The 22,810-nt window shown below is 43.4% G+C and overlaps 1 protein-coding gene across 8 annotated transcripts in view; it reads right to left on the reverse strand.

The window, feature by feature from the left end:
- Positions 1-22,810, reverse strand: part of DMD (dystrophin) — a 3,186,583-nt gene that overhangs the window by 49,845 nt on the left and 3,113,928 nt on the right. For all 8 annotated transcript variants that reach the window (XM_044284724.1, XM_044284721.1, XM_044284723.1 and 5 more), the window contains 4 exons: positions 17,650-17,816; positions 9,981-10,092; positions 7,588-7,724; positions 4,494-4,532 (listed from right to left, as the gene is read on the reverse strand). In XM_044284724.1, coding sequence (XP_044140659.1) covers positions 4,494-4,532; positions 7,588-7,724; positions 9,981-10,092; positions 17,650-17,816 — 455 coding nt within the window. The remainder of the gene's footprint in view (positions 1-4,493; positions 4,533-7,587; positions 7,725-9,980; positions 10,093-17,649; positions 17,817-22,810) is intronic.

A 22,810-nucleotide genomic window follows, 5' to 3' on the forward strand; every position in this document is an offset into this window, starting at 1 on the left:
TAGCACGGCTAATGGTCTGCAGTGGTTAGGTTTGGATAGCATACAGCCTGCATATAAAAAACAACATGCATTCTCATATTTCAGCGGAGGAATTTATGGACCGTATAGCATACAGGATCTTTCCCTCCTCTCCTGTTAAAAACTGGGGCACAACAAATACAGGTCACATAGACATTAGTCAAGTCTGCATTGCTCATGTTTTTGACGGTCTTTTTTAATTTGCATTCTTTACACCCTTTACCAAGGAGACACATTTTGTGTGAAAACCCATTAACAAGGCAGTGGTCTAATAATTCCTTGTGTAAGCTTAGGAAATTTTATTCAGTTTTATACATGGGTGCCTGAGCTCTGGGCTGAAATGCAATTCATTCTCTGGATGGTCCTCAATGTCTACACTGAAAGGTTCAAAGGACACAGTAGGAACACATGGCAGAGTGTTCACAAAAAATGCAAGCCTTTACTTTCTATTGTCATTAATGGCAGGTCCACTTCTGCCATGAGGCGAGATAAGAATCACACCTCAGGCAGTGGCCGACCTGCCTCTCAGCCTCTGGCTTCTGTCCCCGCTGCTCAGCCACTTGCCAGAAAAACAGCGCAAGCAGCCGCGATTATGTCAACGCGACCTCCTGCACTGGGTCATGGCAGGACAATATATATGGGGGCACTATACTACAGGGGGGTAGAGCATTATATAATATGGGGGCAATATACTACGGGGGGGGGGGCGGCGGTATGTATTATATGTACGGGGCATTATACTACAGGGGGGTATAACACTGTACTATGGGGGGGGGAAGCATTATATATACAGGAGCATTATACTATAGGGGGAGAGCATTATATTACAGAGGGACAGCATTATATATGGGACATTACAGGGGGATATCGTAATATATATATACAGGGCATTATACTACAGGTGAAGAGCATTATATATACACATCACATTATACATAATAGCACTACCGAGGGAATTATAATGCAAGAGGCATTATGGGAGGCATTATAATACAGGCCATACAACTACAGAGGGAATTATAAAAATAGACACTACGGGGGGGGGGGGGGGGGGGGGGCGCATTAGACATACTGGCACTAAGGCATTATAATACAAGGTACACTACAGGGGTTCACTCTAACCACAGGGGGCACTGCATTGAGGCTTCATAAATACTGGGGCCACTACAAGGACATTAAAACTACTGGGGACACTAGAGAGGTTTTGGTACTACTGGCATTTCTAAAGGGGTGTCTTATAGAGGGGCATTGTTACTGCTGGGAGCACTAAAGTGGGCCTTAATGCCTATGGAGGCAATTACCATTAATGAGGTTGGTATTTGGGGTACTGTAGAGGGCACTATTACTATTGGTAGCAGTCTGTGAGCTATGGGGGGGGGGGGGGCTATCTGTATAGCACTGTTACTTCTGCAGTATAGTGTTTGTGGGTATTGGGGAATTCAGCAGGCACAGTATTTGGGGTACTGTAGAGGGCACTATTACTATTGGTAGCAGTCTGTGAGCTATGGGGGGGGGGGGACTATCTGTATAGCACTGTTACTTCTGCAGTATAGTGTTTGTGGGCATTGGGGAATTCAGCAGGCACAGTATTTGGGGTACTGTAGAGGGCACTATTACTATTGGTAGCAGTCTGTGAGCTATGGGGGGGGGGGACTATCTGTATAGCACTGTTACTTCTGCAGTATAGTGTTTGTGGGCATTGGGGAATTCAGCAGGCACAGTATTTGGGGTAGCAGCAGGAATGCGATGTTGGGGCAGTAGGAGGGGGAGAATGCTGGAAAAGTGAGGAACCTAAGATGTCTGCAGAGACGAGAAGTTATCAACGCAGTCTGATCTCAGAATGGAGAAGATGAGAAAACAGAGTGTCTACATCAGAGGAAGCATCACTGGATGTAAGAGATATGTGGTGCTGTATTCTCCTCTATGCTTAGTAGCACTGTATGTAATCCAAATAGGTCATTGCCCCATGCACACAAACTTACTTTCGGTCAACATCTGTTCCGCATTTTTTGCAGATAATATGTGGACCCATTCATTTCTAAATAAGTGTGCTGTCTGCATCCATGCCTGAAACTATAGAACAAGTCCTACAGTACTCTTGTCTGTTTTGCGGACAAGAATAGGCTTTTCTACAATTGAGCCCACTAATTGTAGGATGCACATGGTCCACATCTGTATTTTGTGGAGGAGTGGTCATGTGCAGGAGGCCCAACGGTATGCCTGGGTGGCGGGGTTGGATTGTTTCCGTATGTCATCCGTTTTTTGCGGATCCGCAAAAAACGGAAACATGTATAAATTTCACAAAGCAAATAAAGTTGTTTGGATTTCTTTGCAAAACAAATTGAAAAAAAAAGTGAATAAGTGATTTCTGTGGGCAGGATTTAATTTCCAGGAACGGATTCCGCATAAAACGGATGACATACGTAATGACATACGAATGTCATCCGTTTTTTGCGGAACCATTGACTTTGTATTGTACCAGAATCCGATTTTTGTGGAAAAGAATAGGACAAGTTTTATATTTAATCGGACATGCGGAACGGAACAACGGAAACGGACAGCACACATTGTGTTGTCAGATTTTTTTCAGTACCCATTGAAAATAAATGGGTCCAGAACTGGTCCTGATCTGTTCCGCAAAAAAACGGAACAGATCAGGAAAGAAATAACGGATGTGTGAATGGACCCTTAATCTTGGTTACTCTGTCCTTAATGAACCTAGGCATCACTGAAGAAGAACTTATAACACCATATTACCCTGATGGCTGACGGCTGACCTTGCAAATCACAGCCTAAGTTCATAAACACTACTATACAATTGACAGAATGGAGTTTGTAGTAAAATGTGTGGAGACCTTCTCAGTGTGGCACATGTTGATTAATTTATTTTTTAATTTTTGGAAGTCATTCTCTTTAAAAGACCAATAGGAAAACTCAGTAACCCAATCTATGGTCTGATAACATAGCTTTCATTGAGTTACCTAGAAGTATTACAGATGATTGCGAATTGCGATCTTACACCCTTTTCAATTAATGCTCAGATGGGTTTTGGCTTTTGTAAGGTGCAATGCATACATGGTGAAATTGTTTGATATGTTCAGTGTTACCCACAATCCCTGCTCTACATAACTAACTTGTCATCTACATGCTGCTATGTGAAATAAAAGGCCATAAATCAGAGGAACCTTTTTAGGTCTTTCAGTTAAGGCTACTTTCACACTAGCATTCATAGGTCCGTTCGTGAGCTCCGTTTGAAGGAGCTCACGAGCGGACCAGAACGCCTCTGTCCAGCCCTGATGCAGTCTGAATGGAGCGGATCCGCTCAGACTGCATCAGTCTGGCGGCGTTCAGCCTCCGCTCCGCTCGCCTCCGCACGGACAGGCGGACAGCTGAACGCTGCTTGCAGCGTTCAGCTGTCCGCCTGGCCGTGCGGAGGCGAGTGGATCCGTTCAGACTTACAATGTAAGTCAATGGGAACGGATCCGCTTGAAGATGTCACCATATGGCTCAATCTTCAAGCGGATCCGTCCCCCATTGACTTTACATTGAAAGTCTGAACGGATCCGCTCAGGCTACTTTCACACTTAGAATTTTTTCTAAGTTATTAATGCAGACGGATCCGTACTGAACGGAGCCTCCGTCTGCATTAATATGATCGGATCCGTTCAGAACGGATCCGATTGAACGCGAGTGTGAAAGTAGCCTTAGGTGGACCAAGATGCACAGTTAATTTGCCATTGAGAGTAGCGATCACCGCACTCATGCTGGTAATCTGTGCCCCAATAATAACTTGTGACTTCAATAATAAAATGTGTGTTTCCAAATAATGTAAATCTGTCTTGCATATCAGAAAATCTAACTTTATGCTTGTGCTTAAAGGGAACCTGTCACCTGGATTTGGGGTATAGAGCTGAGGACATGGGTTGCTAGATCGCCGCTAGCACATCCGCAATATCCAGTCCCCATAGCTCTGTGTGCTTTTATTGTGTAAAAAAAAACGATTTGATACATATGCAAATTAACATAAAAGAGTCATCTTACTTGTGTGACCAGAGAAGAGTCATATTTTCAAGCTCTGACTCATCTCAGGTTAATTTGCATATGTATCAAATCGTTTTTTTTACACAATAAAAGCACACAGAGCTACGGGGACTGGGTATTGCGGATGTGCTAGCGGCCATCTAGCAACCCATGTCCTCAGCTCTATACCCAAAATCCTGGTGACAGGTTCCCTTTAACCAGAATCACAAGAAGGCTCAGCGTGTATAAATATAAATAGTTCAATGCTTTTCAGACCACACTGTCTAGAGTCTAAGTTCACCTCTCATCATCTAACAAGGTTTCGTTTTAACGCATTACAGACTTGAACGTTCGAGGGAAGATGAAAATGAACTCATGGATAAAAGAAAAGTGGTATAATTAGCACACATGGAGGCAACAGCAACAGCATTAGCGCAAACAGAAAAAGTACTCACGCAGAATCTACTGGCCAGAAGTTGATCAGTGTAACAGGACTGAAAGACAAAAATGGGGAGGTGAAGAGAAAGTAGAGCAGAAAACCAAAAATGGAATGAGGTTTATGACATCAACATGAACGCCAACTGAAGCAGCAAATGAAAAAAATAAATATACACATACATATCGAAAATCAAGAAATACAAGTTGAACCTGTATATGAAAAATCTGTTAGTAGGAAACAAAGTACGGTAATCGTTGTATAGAAGTTTGTACTGAACATGGATAATGCTGTAATCTACAGACCATTCATTTATACTGTATATTGTAGAACATGTATGTGAATCAACTAAATGGATTACAGCGCAATTTTTTTTTGGGTTATCTATTCTGTTACTGTGTATGAGGACACTGGGAATCCATGCAAGCAACAGGACAGATGGCATCATTCAGAGATCGCCCTCCTCCTGGATCTCTGCTATCAACAGGAGGTTTTCTAAACTATTCGCGCTAAATGTTATCTTCTTGGCAGATGGGGCAGCAAACAGTTTCACATTTGCACCTGCCGTGTGTCTGATATCGCCATGAACAAATACTCTTTAGATAATAAACTGCTTTCCATGGCTCACTACTCATAGGGTGTCCCGTTTGTACATTGGTTAGTTTACATTAATTTAACAAATGTTTTAAGGAATATTATATTAATAAAAGCACCATTCATTCCATAGCACTGTACATATGATTACCGTATATTCTGACATATATAAAAAAATGTAAACATTATGGGGCTAACTTTGTATACTGAAATACGCCTATATTAGGGTGGGTTCGCACTAGCATTATGGCATTCTGTTATAGGTTCAGTTTATAACGGAATGCAAAACGGAAGCCTTTAAGAAGCATTCCATTTTGCTCTGTCCCAAGAGAAGTCTATGGGCAAACATAACGCATCAGTCTGATCCTGTCAACAGGACTTTTTTCCCCGTCCTGCATAACGGAAACGTTACGCTTGCCCATAGACTTCTATTAGGACAGAGCAAAACGGAATGCCTCTAAAAGGATGCCGTTTTGCATTCCGTCATAAACGGAACGTATAACAGAATGCCGTAACACTAGTGTGAACCCACCCTTAGACATATTTCAGGCGCAGATGGCAGCGCAACAGTTAGGTGTGCCACTATCTGCGACTTTTCCCTGCTCACACCAGGTCTAAAATTGTAGGCGTGGTGTGGGCTGGGAATGGGACGGGCCAGCAGACATATCTCATTCGTTATTTTCTACGCCTGTTTTAGGCATAGAGAATGGTCTAAATATAAGACAGCTGGGAAGCGGTCTTACATTAAAAACTGGCGCTGGATGCGTCAAAGTTATGGAGAGGCCTGCACCTCTTCACAATTCTGGCAGATTCACTGCCAGCTATAGGGGATATTAAGAAAGGCATCTAAAACGCTGGTTTTAATAAATGTGCCCCTATGAGCTGAAAATTTTAAGTAATGCAGACCATACCATCTGAAGGCACCATTCACACCACTGAACGCTACAATAGTATGGTTCCCTTCTATATTGATATGCGGTCTTTAATTATCTAATACATATTCATATAACCATGCATAGCTGAATGTAGGGAATAAATGCTTTTTACATGCTACACTTGGTTATTGGGGTTTTGGACAGTTACAGTTTAGGGAAATAGAAACCTCTTTATCTGGATTAGTAGTAGGTGTCATCTCAAAACAACCCTTGACCATATGTCCTTCTAGAACAGTGTTTCCCAACCAGTGTGCCTCCAGGTGCTGCAAAACTACAACTCCCAGCATGCTGGGAGTTGTAGTTTTGCAACAGCTGGAGGCACACTGGTTGGGAAACACTGTTCTAGAACATATGAATGTCCTAGATGGGGTTCTCTGGGGACTGAGACCCTTGACAATAAAAGGTACCTTCACACTAAGCGATTATCGTCACGATAGAGCGACAAACGAGTCATTTCTGGGTGTATTGAACGGTTCAACAATGATCTTTTAGACATTGTATCGTAGTTGCGATCGCATAAGCCATAGTTGGTAAAATAGACTGCAGCATTTACACAAAATGATTTTGTGCACAATGTTCTGTGAGGGCAGTGTAAGGTGTGAAAAGTGTGTGTGTGAAATATGAGGGCACAACTTTGGTGTTCTACCTTCTTTACACCCTCATCTCCCTCCACCTTCAATATCTTTGTCTCCTGTTTAAATGTACGAGCCGGTTCTGCCTTTAATCAGTTGAGACGACACTTTGGATCGAACCCTTCGTAAGCACCATTGTTAGAGTCCATATTTACAATGCCTTCCAAGCGGGAAAGTTTAAATTTACCGTCCCACATACTCAGATTGGTTGATAAAGGTACCAATGACAAGTGAACTTGCAGGCAAACATTCAAATTGTCCATGTTCGCACATACGTCCGCCTACCCAAATTATGAGTGCCGTGCTTGAAACACACTCACAATGGAATCGTCAACATTGTGTGTGCATTAAACGATGGCGGTTTACATGAAGAAAATCTTTAATGACCAACGATGATTTTTGTTCCTACACAGACTATTGGACCAGTGAGAATTCCACCGACTGTCGCTAGTCGCTCACACGTTTTCAGCTTTTACATGGCACGATAATTTCGCAAGACTGAACGAGACATGATAATCGGCTGATGTAAAGGTACCTTAAGCCAGGGAAGACAGCTACTCAGAAATAAAATAAAATAATAAAATGAAAGCAGAAAGACGCTAAATTTAAGATAACTGTTCTCATATGGGCTGTTTGATCGTAAAACAATGGTTTTAAACTTTAGCGTGGGACCCATGTGTCTAATTCTAGTATAGCATGCATCATATTCAGCCACACGCAGCATGCCAGTTATAGAATTGTGGTAAATTAGTCCAAGGATGTATACCTTGGAAGCACCCACCCCCATGGCACTTATTGTCTGGTAATAATGTTAGCTTAACAAGCAACAACTTGTGTTTCCTAAAACAAAAAAATTCTCACAAAAATGGCATGTATTAAATTAGAAATAATAAATTAAAGTGGGCGGGAGGTGACAGGCGTTTCATTTGCGAGCCAAGTGACTGGTACTCACGTCTCCATATTGTCTCCTTCCAGGACAGTTTGAACAGGAAGATAACCCATTCTTGGGTGTTTTGCAAAATATCTTTTTGTTCTGAACTTATTCTTCAAAACCTTTGCAAAGTCGCGTACATCTTCTCCAGATGTTGTCTAAAAGAAAACAAATCTCTATGTGAATGTGGCTCTTGATGGCATGAATTAAACAGTACATGCTTTGAAAAGCACTAAGCAGTTGAGAAGCCACAGTGTCAAAAAAGAAAACAAATCCTGCAACGGGGCTGAAATTCGGCTTGGCATTCTCCTTGATAAAGTAGGCATTCAGGTATTAAGTGTTTTACAGGAAAGCGCTTGGCACCTACCATTACTTAGTAGCTTATGATAATGGGATTTAGCATTTTGTACACCATTTTATTGTACTTTAAAGTTCAGAGCTTTATTCAGTCATGGATTGCCGTTTACTGAAGCCAAACACACTGAGAAAAACAAAGAACCTGGCGCCAAAAACATTTTTTAGTCATTCACTCCGGAACTAGCTAAGAGGGGAGCATTCATGACAATAGCGCTATAGGTCTTTTATTTTAACACGCTTTAAGAAAAATCATGCCATTTGCTGAAGAGTTTAGTATATGTCTAAAGGAGGATCGCTTCATGGCTTAGTGATTCCAACTAGAACATTTTAAGTGTAACTAAACCCGTCAAGTACATTTTGTTTAAGAATGATTTTTGAATTATAGTTTATTTATAGAAATGTTAATGTTTTTGCAGCCAAACAGGCCCCCAAAGTTGGGCCTTCCTGAAGCGCTATTCACTGCAGTGAATGTAGGCGGTATATGGATTCACCATCAAGTAGGCAGTGGACGGATTCTAAATGAGCTCTGTACTGGCAGGAGCACACATATCTGTGACTGCCTATGGCCTCCACTCTGCTGAAACCACTGCCATAGAACATCAGTGCAGGATACCCTACACCGATGTGCTGTGCCAGAGCAAGGATAGGCCGAACAAACAATGTACTATGCAGAACTCCTGCCTCTCCTTACTGCGCTAAAGCCTGGCCTGGCATAGCGCATCGGTGCAAGGTATACTGTTCTATGGTGACAGGCTAAGAGGAGAGTAGGCCACAGGCAGGATCAGTGATGTGTGTTCCTGGCAGTACTGCGCTCACTGCGGTGTATGTTATAGAAGTCACAATCCGTACACCGTATACATGGTTACAGTGTACGGATTCTGTATGTGCTGCAGTGAAAAGCGCTACAGAAAGGACAACTTTTTTTTTGTTAGAAAAACAATAAAATCAATTAATAAAATATATTGCAAAAAATTATTAGGGTATTTGTAACAGTTTAAAGAAAGGTTCAGGTACACCTTAAAGAGGACCTTTCATGGGTCCAGACATTATAAAATAAGTAGCATGTTATTTTGAATTCTCCCGCCTGGTATGCTAATTAATAGCATCGGAACAGGGAGGAGGAGACGCCAGGGTTTCTCAATGGGCGTCTCCTTCTCCCTGGCTGTAGCACTGTCCAATCACACAGGAGAGCGTCACAGCCAGGGAGAAAAAAATAAATCACCTTCTCATTGAGAAACCCTGGCGTCTCCTCCTCCCTGTTCCGATGCCCAATAATTAGCATACCAGGCGGGAGAATTTACCAGGGGCACACAGGGCGAACGGAGCGGCGCCCAGGAAAAATAATAAGCGCTATTAGATCCCTGCTTTATGCCTTACATAACGTGCTACTTATTTTATAATGTCTGGACCCATGAGGTCCAAGGTCCTCTTTAAAGAGAAACATGGTATTCTAGTATCTGCTGAGCAACACTGTATTACAACGTATATTCAATAGTGATTTTAATAATTGCAGAGAAGTCAAAAGCCTGAATATAAAGATATAGAAGCAGAATAGAAACATTAAAATTTAAATAACTTCCAGTTGATCTGGAAACAGTTGCTAGGCTTAGACTGGAAATGGGATGGAGCTTTATTGTTATTGCTTTCTTTCATCCCTTCAATTTGCATGGATGAATTGGGAAATCAAAACAGAGGATGATGGAAAAGATACTATTCAAAGGGATTTTCAAGTGGCACACAAAAAATATATTTTTTTAGAAGTCTCAGAGGGACAAAAAAAAAAAAAAAAAAAGTTGTACTCACCTGTACAATATCCCAACAGTCCCATTCAGAAGAAGTCTGATCTCCCACCATTCTGCTGTAGCGATGCTGTCCCAACTAGGCATCCATCGAATGTGAGCAGTGGGAGATTGACAAGGTGCATATACATTTTTCTAAACATTTATTTTGACTCTGCTTGGACAGTTTCAATACTACATTTTTCCCTGAAACCCCCTTTAGGAGTTTGAGTATATATATCTATATTTGAATACATAAGTTTTCATCCATTGACTTACAGGAGTGCAATATTCCACCATTGGATAGTGCATTTTGTGTCCTTTTGCAACACGGCCAGAAAAGAAGCAGCTTTGGCAGATGTCATAGTTAAAGTGCTTTAAACTTCTATACCTAAAAGGATAGAAGGAATACAAAGAAGGTTACATTTATTAAAATACTATATGTCTAGAATGAAACACCATATCTATTGCATAGAAAGTAGAAATAATTCTGAGGAGCCATCATATTACATCTGTTGCTTTAGGTGTTTACGTAGCCTTTAATGTTGTGGAACCCTCTACACTTTCAGGGGCAATTTCTGAAAAACCCTTTTTCTAACTGTGTATAACCCCTTTAAGTGTATGAATGTTCATTGCCCATACACAAAGGAATCACAAAATATGCGCAACTGTGTGCACAGATGAGAAAGTAGACTATTCAATAGTCTACAGAAAAAGAAAAAAAGTTCTCCCATTTTTTAAGGTGACATACACTTTAAGGGATTGTCCAGTATCATTGATACATATGGTCTCTCCTCAGGATAGATCATCAATACCTGATTGGTGGGGATCCTACTTCTGGCAACCCGCCAATCAACCGCTCAAAGGGGGTAGAATGTCGCAGCAGCTTTTTAGACCTATGACGTCATGTTCATCGGTCACATGGCTTAGGCTCACCTGAGCTGCAATACCAAGCATTGCCACTATACAATGTGCGGCGCTGTCCTTGGTAAGCTGTGAGGAGGAAGCAGTGATCATTAAAAAGATTTGGTCTCCTCCAACAGATGATAGTGGGGTGGGGGTGGGGGCAGTTGGACCCCTACTAATAAGATATTGATGACGAATGCTGAGGATAGGCCATCAATATCAAAATCCCAGACAACAGCTTTAAGAAAAGGTTTAGAAAGCTGGCCAGACCAGAGGCAAATTTGACAACTTTGGGCATTTATAGACACTTTACTCCTTTATTAAAAAGATCAAATTAATATCACGAAGCTGGAAGAACAAGAACTACCAGACACCTTAGGCAATGAAGGGAAACAACAGAATGAGGCAGCAAACAACAATTTGTCCAGTTTTTCCTAGCCAAGCAATCGTCTGGCAGCAGCCTGATGGGCAGGTTCCACTGGCACATATGTAATGTCTATGAAAATAAAAATAAAATTTAAACAGAAATTCCATATTTATAGTTGGTTCAGACTTTTTTTTTTTAAGGTTTGTTTCACATGTGTGAAACAGATATGGCCAGGAACAGCCTGTCAGATCCGCCCCTGCCGGGCACAGCCGTGCACTGCCAGAATTCTGTCCCCATTCACTATAATGGGGGTCAGCAGAGATTCATCCGCAACCCGGCAAATTTGTACAGCAGAGAACAGCCTGCCGAGTTCACTGGATATGGCCTAGCCGGATACTGACATTTACAGCTGGACCCAGGGGCAGATTTGGCCATGGAGCTTACAGGGAAATTTCCCGGTGGGCCGATGCCCAGGGGGTCACCTGAGCCCTCCTCATGGCTGGTCAGAGGAAGCTTTTGGGGATGTATTTTGTGCTGCTGTTGGTATTTTGTGATGGACTGTGGTATTTGGCTCTCTTGGGGTTGTATAATGTGCCACAATATGGTATTGCAGGCCCTGCCTTCCATCAATATGGACCCGGCTACAAAATGGAGTCTGTCACCACTATTTGACCATATACAGCACTTACATGGCTCCCTTGTTATTTTGTTTAGACTTGCAGAAGCTGGAAAAACTATGTTTAATTCATATGCAAATGAGCACTTGCAAGTGCTTAGGAGCCCTGTTCACTGTGTAGAAGCACAGGCTGCTCTGCCTTCTTTCAGCATTACTCCTCCCCAGCCTCTTCCTTGGGTCACATCAGTTAGGGTAATCAATGGGTTCCAGTGCTGGTCCAGCCAATTTCCAGCACAAGTGATAGTTTTTGGCCAGACAAAATACGTTTCATGTAGAGTTTCTTTGTCTGGCAAAAAGCTGGCATTTCACTCCTTCAAAGTGGACTGTTCTCGGAATGGTCAATGGGGTCCAGCCTAGGGCGGAGTGGGAACTTAAAGGGAGTCTGTCACCACTATATGACCATATACAGCGCTTACATTGTCCTGTAGCACACCTAGACCAACCTATAAGAAAAAACTCACATATAATGTATAGATTACACTGGGGTCTAGTATAATATACTGAGCCAACCCAAAAACAGAACCAATAACCCCAAAGAAAAGTGGGAGACACACATATAAAATATATGTAATTTATTGAGACATGATCACATAAACAATATATGAAACAAAAAGGCACAAGTGTACAGGAGGGGGGGGGGGGGGGGGGGGGAGACCTCATGTAAGGTCAGATACAACCTCTCTCCCAAACACCCAACTGGCAGGGAAAAAGAGGTCACAGCCCTAGGTGTACATCAGCATGAAAATTGTGAGAACTGTAGGTTCACTCAAAGTAACATGTACTGGTATGTATGTTGTATGCACAGAAAGATAAATGAAAAAATGTACAAATAGCACAAGGCAAACTAGCCCACCCAAAGACCTGGGATGGCCGCATAAGATATGCACATAGCCACTGAACCTGTAGCACACCTATACATGAATGTAATGATACCTTTTGTTATTTTCTTTAGACTTGCAGAAGCAGGAAAAAAAACGACGTTTCATTCATATGCAAATGAGCACTCACAAGTGCCCAGGGGCGGCGTTCAGTGTGTAGGTGCCCAGGCTGATCTGCCTTCTTTCAGCGTTACTCCTCCCCAGGCTCTTCCTTTGCCTGCCCTCCTATTCCCTTGTTTCATCCCTAGGTCTGGCCGAGATCCTGCGCCTGAGCTCTGCTTCGCTGGGCCAGCGCATGCACACTAGTCGAATCAATGCCGTGCCCACAATGGGCATCGCAGTGTGTATGCCTTGGCCAGGCGAGGCAGTGCGAAGGCATGGAATCTCGGCAGGACCTAGGGATGAAACAAGGGAATAGGAGGACGGGCAAAGGAAGAGTCTGGGGAGGAGTAATGCTGAAAGAAGGCAGAGCAGCCTGGGCACCTACACACTGAACGCCGCCCCCTGGGCACTTGCGAGTGCTCATTTGCATACGAATTAAACGTAGTTTTTTTCCTGCTTCTGAAAGTCTAAAGAAAATAACAAAAAGGTATCATTACATTCATGTATAGGTGTGCTACAGGACAATGTAAGCGCTGTATATGGTCATATAGTGGTGACAGACTCCCTTTAAGTTCCCAGTCCGCCCCAGGCTGGACCCCATTGACCCAACAGTCCACTTTGAAGGAGTGAAATGCAAGCTTTTGCCAGACAAAGAAACTCTACATGAAACGTTTTTTGTCTGGCCAAAAACTAGAACTTGTGCTGGAAATTGGCTGGACCAGCACTGGAACCCATTGATTACCCTAACTGATGTGACCTTCACGGAAAAACTCCAAAAAACTCTTGACTGGGATATGACAGCTCAAACAGCACGTACGAATAAATATGAGCACACTGCTGCTACTACAGATTGTGTATTTGAGTCTAGCATTAGCCTAATTTACCTTTAATGTATTGTAGACCTACGAGCCACTCAGACATCGTATTGTGGTTTGGATGTGAATGAATACTTTATTGACTTGGTACAAACCTATGTGACTGAGAGCTGCATAAAGGCAAAGTTCTGTTGTACGGAAAGAGCCTACCTATTTGTAGGCCTACATGAATGGCGCATACACTGGGCTGTCAATCATCGCTAGTGTAAACTATTGTCCCTAAAGATCAACTCTGCATGCTAAAATCATTGTACACCGCCCGGTAATGTTCATTACCTGTTGCTGAAAAGCCCTCTCCTGCTGTTCTATTTCATGGTGCATTTCATACTTCTCTATGGAGAACAATCCTATTTAGAATTTTAGCACAGCCGAGGTGCTTACCGGATTTTTTGTGAGATACTCTGGGAGTGAATAAAAAGATGCCATTTTCTCTCAGAGGTAGTAACGATTTCACAGTCTATTGGGTAAATGTATTTTGTAGGAATTCTACAGAGAAGTTTACAAACCATAGAGCAGAATATGGAGCGTCTGCAAGGAAGCTTTGATTTTTTTTTTTGTGCCTTCGTGTTTTCTTTCAGAAACCCATTGACATGGATTAGTAGTTTGTTGTGGAGGAAAAGAAAGAAAACAAAAATGGATGCATAATTGATAAAGTAGTACTGCTCTGGGCAGAAGTAGGCTAGTTTTCCTGATTAGCGAACATATATATCCTATACCCAAGCCTGTGTCAATGATACTGTGTGCATACATATTTTATACATAAAATAACCAGCCAGTTGATTAATATTGACCCAGGACAAGAGGAGGGGGATTACTAGATGTTCTGGAAATCCTCGTCCTCCTCCTCCATGGAGTATTAAAGTTCGACTGCATTTCAACACAGAGTAAGCAGGTTAGGCCTCATGCATATGACTATCAGTTTTGTAATCGGCAAACAACGGATCCGCAAAATATAGATACCGGCCATGTATGTCCCACACTTTCCCATTCTGCACTATCGTAAAAACGCCTGCTGTTGTTCACAAAACAGACAAGAATAGGACATGTTCTAGCTTTTTTGCAGGACAACGGAATGGACATACGGGTGTGGACAGCACAGCATTTTTTGCAACCCTACTGAAATGCGCATTGGATGCAGACCAAAAATGCTGTTGCGTACATGGGGCCTAAGTGCTCTTCCAAGAAAGAGAGCTGTCTCTGTAGTACCCTCTAGTGGAGGTAGCTATCCAATAATCAATGTCCAACCTTTTAACCCGTTCGCACGTGCAGCGGGCACCATATCCGGCAGATCTCTGCTGTTTCAAACAGCAGAGACCTGCGGCTAATTACAGTGACCGGCAATAATGCCGATCGCGGTAATTAAAGGCTTAAGATGCCGTGATCATATCGCCAAAGCAATCGTATCATGATAATCGACGATTGCGATATGGCGATTTGGCAGACCAAAAAATGCTGCGATTACCTATACACAGAGGGAGGAGGGGCTGAGGGCCGGCATCTGCATTAGGAATGACAGCGGGGACTGGTGCAGTCCCTGTATTCGAATGCACCGGCCCAGCTTAGATAATATTATACAACATGTAGGCATTGTTAAAATATAATAATCCTGTATAATTCAGCTGTATTACTTACAGCCAAGTTCCGTAGAAGAGAGGAGGCAGGCCGGGAATGAATGAAGCAGGCGGCGCGTGACGTAGTGAGTGACGCGTCTCCTGCCCACCCTGCCTCCTCCCTCCTCCTCTCTTCTACGGAATTTAGCTGTAAGTAATACAGCTGGATTATACAGGATTATTATATTTTAAAAATGCCTACATGTTAGATAATATTATACAACAGGGAGCGGGGCCGGTGCATTAGAATACAGGGACTGCACCGGTCCCCACTGTCATTCCTAATACAGATGCCGGCACCCAGCCCCTTCACACTGCAGGGACACTTATGGGGGGGTAGGGGGGGCGGATCTGTGGATGGCACATAGCATAAGATGCCCCCATAACAGTGTGTCATCCACAGATGCCCCCATAACAGTGTGTCATCCACAGATGCCCCCATAACAGTGTATCATCCACAGATTCCCCTATAACAGTGTGTCATCCACAGATCCCCTCCATAACAGTGTGTCATCCACAAATCCCCTCCATAACAGTGCAAATAGACCTCTAGCACAATTTCCTTCAAATATTGCATCGCATATCATCACAATTTTTACAGCCCTACTTCCTACCGATGTCCCGTGCGGCCAATGTGGACATTGGTAGTTGTGCTGAACACTGTAAGCCTTGCTGACAAGGCTTATAGTGTTCATGCTGCAATTCTTATTTTGGCCACCAGATTGCAGGCCAGGATAAGAGATTAGCAATTTCTAGTGTAAATCTTTTTAAAAATCCCTGATGGATAAAAAAATAAAAATAATTTTTTTTAAACATTTATAGGCTCATATATGAGCTTCAAATTCATCACAAAAAAAGTAAAAGTTAAAAAAATATAAACAAAATTACAAAAATATCTAAAAGTTTAAATCACCCCCTTTCCGTATAATTAAAAAATAAATGCCTAAATAACAATAAATCTAAATATCATGGGCATCATCGCGACCGAAAACACCCATACTATTAAAATCTAAAAAAATATTCCAATACGGTGAAGGGTCAAAATGGCCGATGTAATAATATGGAATCGAAAAGTCAAGCACACTACAAAATGGTATCAATAAAAACTACAGATTCTCCCGCAAAAAAATTAGCCCCTAAACAGCTCAGTAGACATAAGTATAAAAAAGTTATGGGGGTCAGAATTTTTATCAAAGTTTACATTTATTTTTACACTATTTATACATACAAAAATGTATACATATGGGGTATCCTTATAATCGCACTGACCCAGAGAAAGGGTCAGTTTTGGTGCAAACAAAACGCTGTGGGAACAAAACCCGTAAAACCGTGGAGAAATTGCATTTTTTGTTCCAATTCCACCCCATTTGGAAAAAAAATGTACTGCTTCCCACTACATTTTATGCCATAATTATGGTGGCATTGGAAAGTACAACTTGTTCCGCAAAAAATAAGCCCTCATACAGCTATGTGACGGGAAATATAAAAAAGGTTATGGCTCAAGGAAAATAGGGAAGAAAATTGAACACTAATAAACCTCCGGTATCCTAAGGGTTAACAGACCTTGCTACAACATGACTAAGGATATCAGCTCAACCATTAGCTTTCTCCAAAAGGAAATGGAGACCCATTGGCAGACTGCTGTTTTGATGATCTTGCCTCTTGTCAGAGCAGAGCAGGGTGCTTGGTTGACTAGGTGAGAAGTGGTCCTTACAACCAGCACCAGACCTGGCATACAGAGTCTTATAGTCCATCAATGGGAAAATAGATTGGCTATCTTCCAAGGGACATAAAGCAAGCTGTAAAGTCAGAAGCCACCCTATAGTCAATATCCAACTGTCTACCAGCAATTACTACACAACTAAAGATACTAGCAAACCAAAATCTCCTCTACCTCCAATAGGTGGCACTACAAAATGTAGTTTGGTGCACAAAATCTCTTGAAAGTTTCCACTTACCTAAACTCTATGCATGCCGCTGTCTATACTGTTTTGTTACCATGGGTGAATGATGTTTAAAATGTATTGGTGAGGGGCATGTCATTTATACATACAGTTATACGGTACATGCCACACCGTTTACGGACTCCCTGGCTGCTCTGCTTCCTTTTCTCATTAAAGTCAAGTCATTGTGAGGTGAATGAAGGGGCATATTTTAAGGGACGGCAGATCGGCTACAGAAAATCTATTTCACTCATCTGAATAGGGTTTTGCTGGCAAGCACATGGATTTCTGAAAACCCCATTCAGATGAATAGGGCAGTCAGAAAAATCTGCTGTATGATTACGGTCTTAAAAAGCTAATCAGACTACCCTAGGAGTTCATTTTTTGCTTTGTAGACAACTCCCCTAGACATTAATGGAAAAGTGGAGTGGAGTTTTAGGCGGGTTTTCGTCAAGTCCTATTGCAGATACTTTGATGCTTGTGAATTTGTGTGTTGTACTAAAACACCATTCAGGCAATTGAAATACTTAACGTGTAATCCTGCTGTGTGAAAAACAGCAGCAAGGTATGCCTCAGAAAAATATGTCTTACCTGAAACCGATAATTGGACATTCTTTACAGATATTACACTTGGCTTGGTGTTTGGCAGTTTCTGCAGCAGCAACTCTGTGAAGCACCGGTAGCCAAACCATTGACTGCGGCTCCAACCTCATCCAATCCAGAAACAAAGCTGCCTCAATTTCTGGCTTATTGTTAGCCTAAAAGATCAAAAACAAGATACGCTGTAAACATAAAAGCATAAAACATTTAATGAATTTATAAAAGAGCAGAATCCCCACTGAGGGGGCAAGACAAAAAAGCGAGGAATCTGAAAAGCTGCAAGAAAGCCTGGTGAAAACCTATCAATTAAGATAATGTGACCATGGGACTGCTGAAAAATGTACAATTCCGAGTGGCTTTATTCCGATGATCAAGCTTTAGTCTTCCGAGACACGTATCAGATCAAAGAATTAGCTCTTCTATGTCTGAAAAGGACATAAAATGGCACCAAAATAAACAGCTATTTTTTTTAAGTCCCTATATGTACAATTGAGTCTTTTAGGGTATAAGTGGCGGACATTGATATCTCAGTCTTTCAATTTGAACATTTTCACTATTCCATCATCAACAATGAACACAAACACAACAACCTGGAATGACATCAACCAACTCAGGAAATGTAGATACCTATGGGCAGTACACACATTTCTGGTGGGTTAATGGTCTTCCCATTAAAGTGGGCCTCGTATGGGTCATTATGTTGGCGCTGAGGAAATTCCATAAATCCCATGAGGCAGGAACAAGTGAAATAATGAATTCTCTGCATGTTTTTGAGCAATATGCCCATGTTCTAAATAGAAATGATAGGTACAGAAGCGGCAGACAAACCTAGGAGCTCATCAGTGACCGCATAACCCCATTTATATCCTGACTTGCCACCTATACCCCACTTTCTCCCATATCGTTATCATAGTGCACTAGGATCACTTCCACTAATTCCATGGCACCCTACAGAAAGAGGCAGTACACATACATAATATAAAAATACAACAGACTGCTACAGAAGGGACTGCCTGCAAGAGCTTACAATCTACAAGCTTTACTAGCAGCCTATTAGCAAGGTTAGGCTGTGTTCACATCTCCGTTAGAGATGTTCTGGCAGGCTGATCAGACATAAATGCCAGATGTTGGCCGGACAAAAAGCACTGCATGCAGCGGTATTTGTCCGGCCGAAACCCGGCAGCTGTTGGATCACCTCCAGATCCCATTATAGTCTACTGGGATCCAGCGGTGATCTGTTGAATCCTGCAATGCTGGAACAGCAGCATCTATTGAATCCGTTCTCTGCCAAAACTGCCTGCTGGAAAAGTTCATCGGCCATATGAACGCAGACTTAGGGCCCTTTCACACTTGCGTTGGCCGGTTCCGGCATAGAGTTCCGTCGTCGGGGCTCTATGCCGGAACAATCCTGATCAGGATTATCCTAATGCATTCTGAATGGAGAGAAATCCTTTCAGGATGCATCAGGATGTCTTCCGTTCCGGAACGGAACGTTTTTTGGCCGGAGAAAATTTGCTCCGGCCAAAAATCCTGAAGACTTGCCGCAAGGCCGGATCCGGAATGAATGCCCATTGAAAGGCATTGATCCGGATCCGGCCTTAAGCTAAACGTCGTTTCGGCGCATTGCCGGATCCGACGTTTAGCTTTTTCTGAATGGTTACCATGGCTGCCGGGACGCTAAAGTCCTGGCAGCCATGGTAAAGTGTAGCGGGGAGCGGGGGAGCAGCATACTTACCGTCCGTGCGGCTCCCGGGGCGCTCCAGAGTGACGTCAGGGCGCCCCAGGCGCATGGATGACGTGATCGCATGTACACGTCATCCATGCGCCTGGGGCGCTCTGACGTCATTCTGGAGCGCCCCGGGAGACGCACGGACTGTAAGTATACCGCTCCCCCGCTCCCCGCTCCTACTATGGCAACCAGGACTTTAATAGCGTCCTGGCTGCCATAGTAACACTGAAAGCATTTTGAAGACGGATCCGTCTTCAAATACTTTCCGTACACTTGCGTTTTTCCGGATCCGGCGTGTACCTCCGGCAAGTGGAGGACACGCCGGATCCGGACAACGCAAGTGTGAAAGGGCCCTTAAGGAGTCATGTGTAACAAGAAAAGAAACGCAGCAAAAATGGCACTTTTGACACCAGTCTAAAGAGCCCTGTATAGTGGGGCCACAGGCTCTATGTCCCTCCATATGGCACAGTGTAGCGGGGGGCGGGGGAGCAGCATACTTACCGTCCGTGCGGCTCCCGGGGCGCTCCAGAGTGACGTCAGGGCGCCCCAGGCGCATGGATGACGTGATCGCATGTACACGTCATCCATGCGCCTGGGGCGCTCTGACGTCATTCTGGAGCGCCCCGGGAGACGCACGGACTGTAAGTATACCGCTCCCCCGCTCCCCGCTCCTACTATGGCAACCAGGACTTTAATAGCGTCCTGGCTGCCATAGTAACACTGAAAGCATTTTGAAGACGGATCCGTCTTCAAATACTTTCCGTACACTTGCGTTTTTCCGGATCCGGCGTGTACCTCCGGCAAGTGGAGGACACGCCGGATCCGGACAACGCAAGTGTGAAAGGGCCCTTAAGGAGTCATGTGTAACAAGAAAAGAAACGCAGCAAAAATGGCACTTTTGACACCAGTCTAAAGAGCCCTGTATAGTGGGGCCACAGGCTCTATGTCCCTCCATATGGCACAGTATAGTGAGGCTTTCTCCTCCAAAGGCATCCTTTGCATTTTCTATATTTATAGATGATGGTAAACTGGTTAGCACCACCATGCAGAGGTTGCACTACATTTTTTCTGAAAGAATAAAGATACTTCTCTTAGCATTTTTAGCTGCGGAGGAGTAGGAAAGTTGCAGTAATTCAAATAACACTATGCATCAGACTTAGGACTGAATCCCTATCTTTCTTAAAGCACCAAATCTGTCACCCAGGGACCTGAGCAGTACAGATTGCAAAACTGTACACTAACAATTGAACAGGGGGGTCTGGTCGTGATGGCAGGCGGCAGTGGGTAGCACTGTGGAAGGCAAAACCAGAGTGGAGGACTGGAGGCAGCAGTGGTAGTCTGGTGGCAGAGGGTGGTTGGTGCCACTAATGCTACACCCCTAGTCACCCCACTAGAGGTGGCACTGGCTAGGGTTACTAAAGCCCCTGGGTGGCACTGGCTCAGGTTACACTAAAGCCCCTGGGCGGCACTGGCTCGGGTTACTAAAGCCCCTGGGTGGCACTGGCTAGGGTTACTAAAGCCCCTGGGTGGCACTGGCTAGGGTTACTAAAGCCCCTGGGTGGCACTGGCTAGGGTTACTAAAGCCCCTGGGTGGCACTGGCTAGGGTTACTAAAGTGACTGGGCGGCACTGGCTAGGGTTACTAAAGCCCTCCGGTGTCTCTGGCTAGGGTTACTAAAGTGACTGGGCGGCACTGGCTAGGGTTACTAAAGCCCCTGGGTGGCACTAGCTAGGGTTACTAAAGCCCCTGAGCAGCACTGGCTAGGGTTACTTAAGCCCCTGGGTGGCACTGGCTAGGGTTACTAAAGTGACTGGGCGGCACTAGCTAGGGTTACTAACGTCCTCCGGTGTCTCTGGCTAGGGTTACTAAAGCCCTCCGGTGTCTCTGGCTAGGGTTACTAAAGCTAATTGCTTGCTATGGGGGCACTGTAAACAGTTACTACTTTCTTGGCATGTTGGCTGGACTGCAACTGTCACTACTTAAAGGGAACCTGTCACCTGGATTTTGGGTATAGAGCTGAGGACATGGGCTGCTAGATGGCCTCTAGCACATCCGCAATACCCAGTCCCCATAGCTCTGTGTGCTTTTATTGTGTAAAAAAAAACGATTTGATACATATGTAAATTAACCTAAGATGAGTCAGAGCTTGAAAATATGACTCTTCTCTGGTCACACAAGTAAGATATGACTCTTATGTTAATTTGCATAAAAAGGCAAGAAGTACAAAAATGCATAATACTTATTGAATTTGTCTGCAAATGAAATTAAAAGTGTAATTTATATGTTTAGGGTAACACAATGAACATTTAGAAACGCTCAGTGAGGGTAGCATAGTAGAGGTGACAGGTTCCCTTTAAGGGGCACCAAGGCTTTCCCTATTCTGGGGCACTGTAGCTCTCCATTTGTGGGGTCAATCTGGACAGCAATGTTATGGGGGCACTGTAATTGTGGCTATTTAGGGCAGGCACCATATACAATGAAGTCTGACATGAGTGCAGCAGTGTGTGCAGTAGGTATACAGCAGTATTATTGTATGTAAAGAATGTATATATTTGTTTGAGACACCACCATACACTACTACCACCATGTACCGGTGTGAGGCAGACCATGGAACCACAACACCCAGCATGCTCTATCCAGGCATGCCACACACAACGTAAGGTTAAAGTGATGTCACAGTGAGTGGATTCTCTACCATTCGTGTCTCCCTATCGGTCAGGTTGGGATGACACTAGAAGCAGATTCCTACTGGATGGCGGTGTTGACAGGTCGCTGCTCACTGGCTGACGCAGAAAGATGTTCCCCTTAATCAGAGTGACTGTGCCCCTGTATGGTACGGTGTATGGACAACTGATTACCATGGAGAAGGAAGACGGGAAGCACGCTCATTAGCAGTAGGGAAAGTCTAATGTAGAAATCGTATGAGGATTTATTTATACATGCATCTTACGCTTGTACAGGTGTTATTGCGACACCTTTCAGAAAATAACAGAAAGTAAAGACAAGACTGGTCTGTGGCTCAATTATTGCCTAATAACTTAGTGATAGGAGTTAAAGACCGCATTCCAATCGCAGTGCGTGTGAATGGGTATCTTATGCTCCATTCTTGTGCTAAAAAAAATAAAAAATTAAATCCTCACAAAAACCGTTGCAAGTTTGTTTTTGCCCAGTGGAGTCTTTGCATTAATGTGATAAAAGGCAGTTGCGATAAACTCCGGCAGGCTGTTTCTTTACCGGAACAGCCCGCCAAAACTGTTTAGTGCTAGTATGAAACTAGCCTTACTCTTTTGATCAGAGATTTTAATTACATGGGACCACTAGTTTCAGTATGAAGGCTTGCCAATATTATCCAGATGGCATATTTGGGCTAAGAGCGTCCATATTGGAATTGTCATGTTTTTTCGGATAGCTGAGCTATAAAAG

The sequence above is a fragment of the Bufo gargarizans genome, chromosome 3, assembly GCF_014858855.1.
Source record: "Bufo gargarizans isolate SCDJY-AF-19 chromosome 3, ASM1485885v1, whole genome shotgun sequence".
Taxonomy (NCBI): domain Eukaryota; kingdom Metazoa; phylum Chordata; class Amphibia; order Anura; family Bufonidae; genus Bufo; species Bufo gargarizans.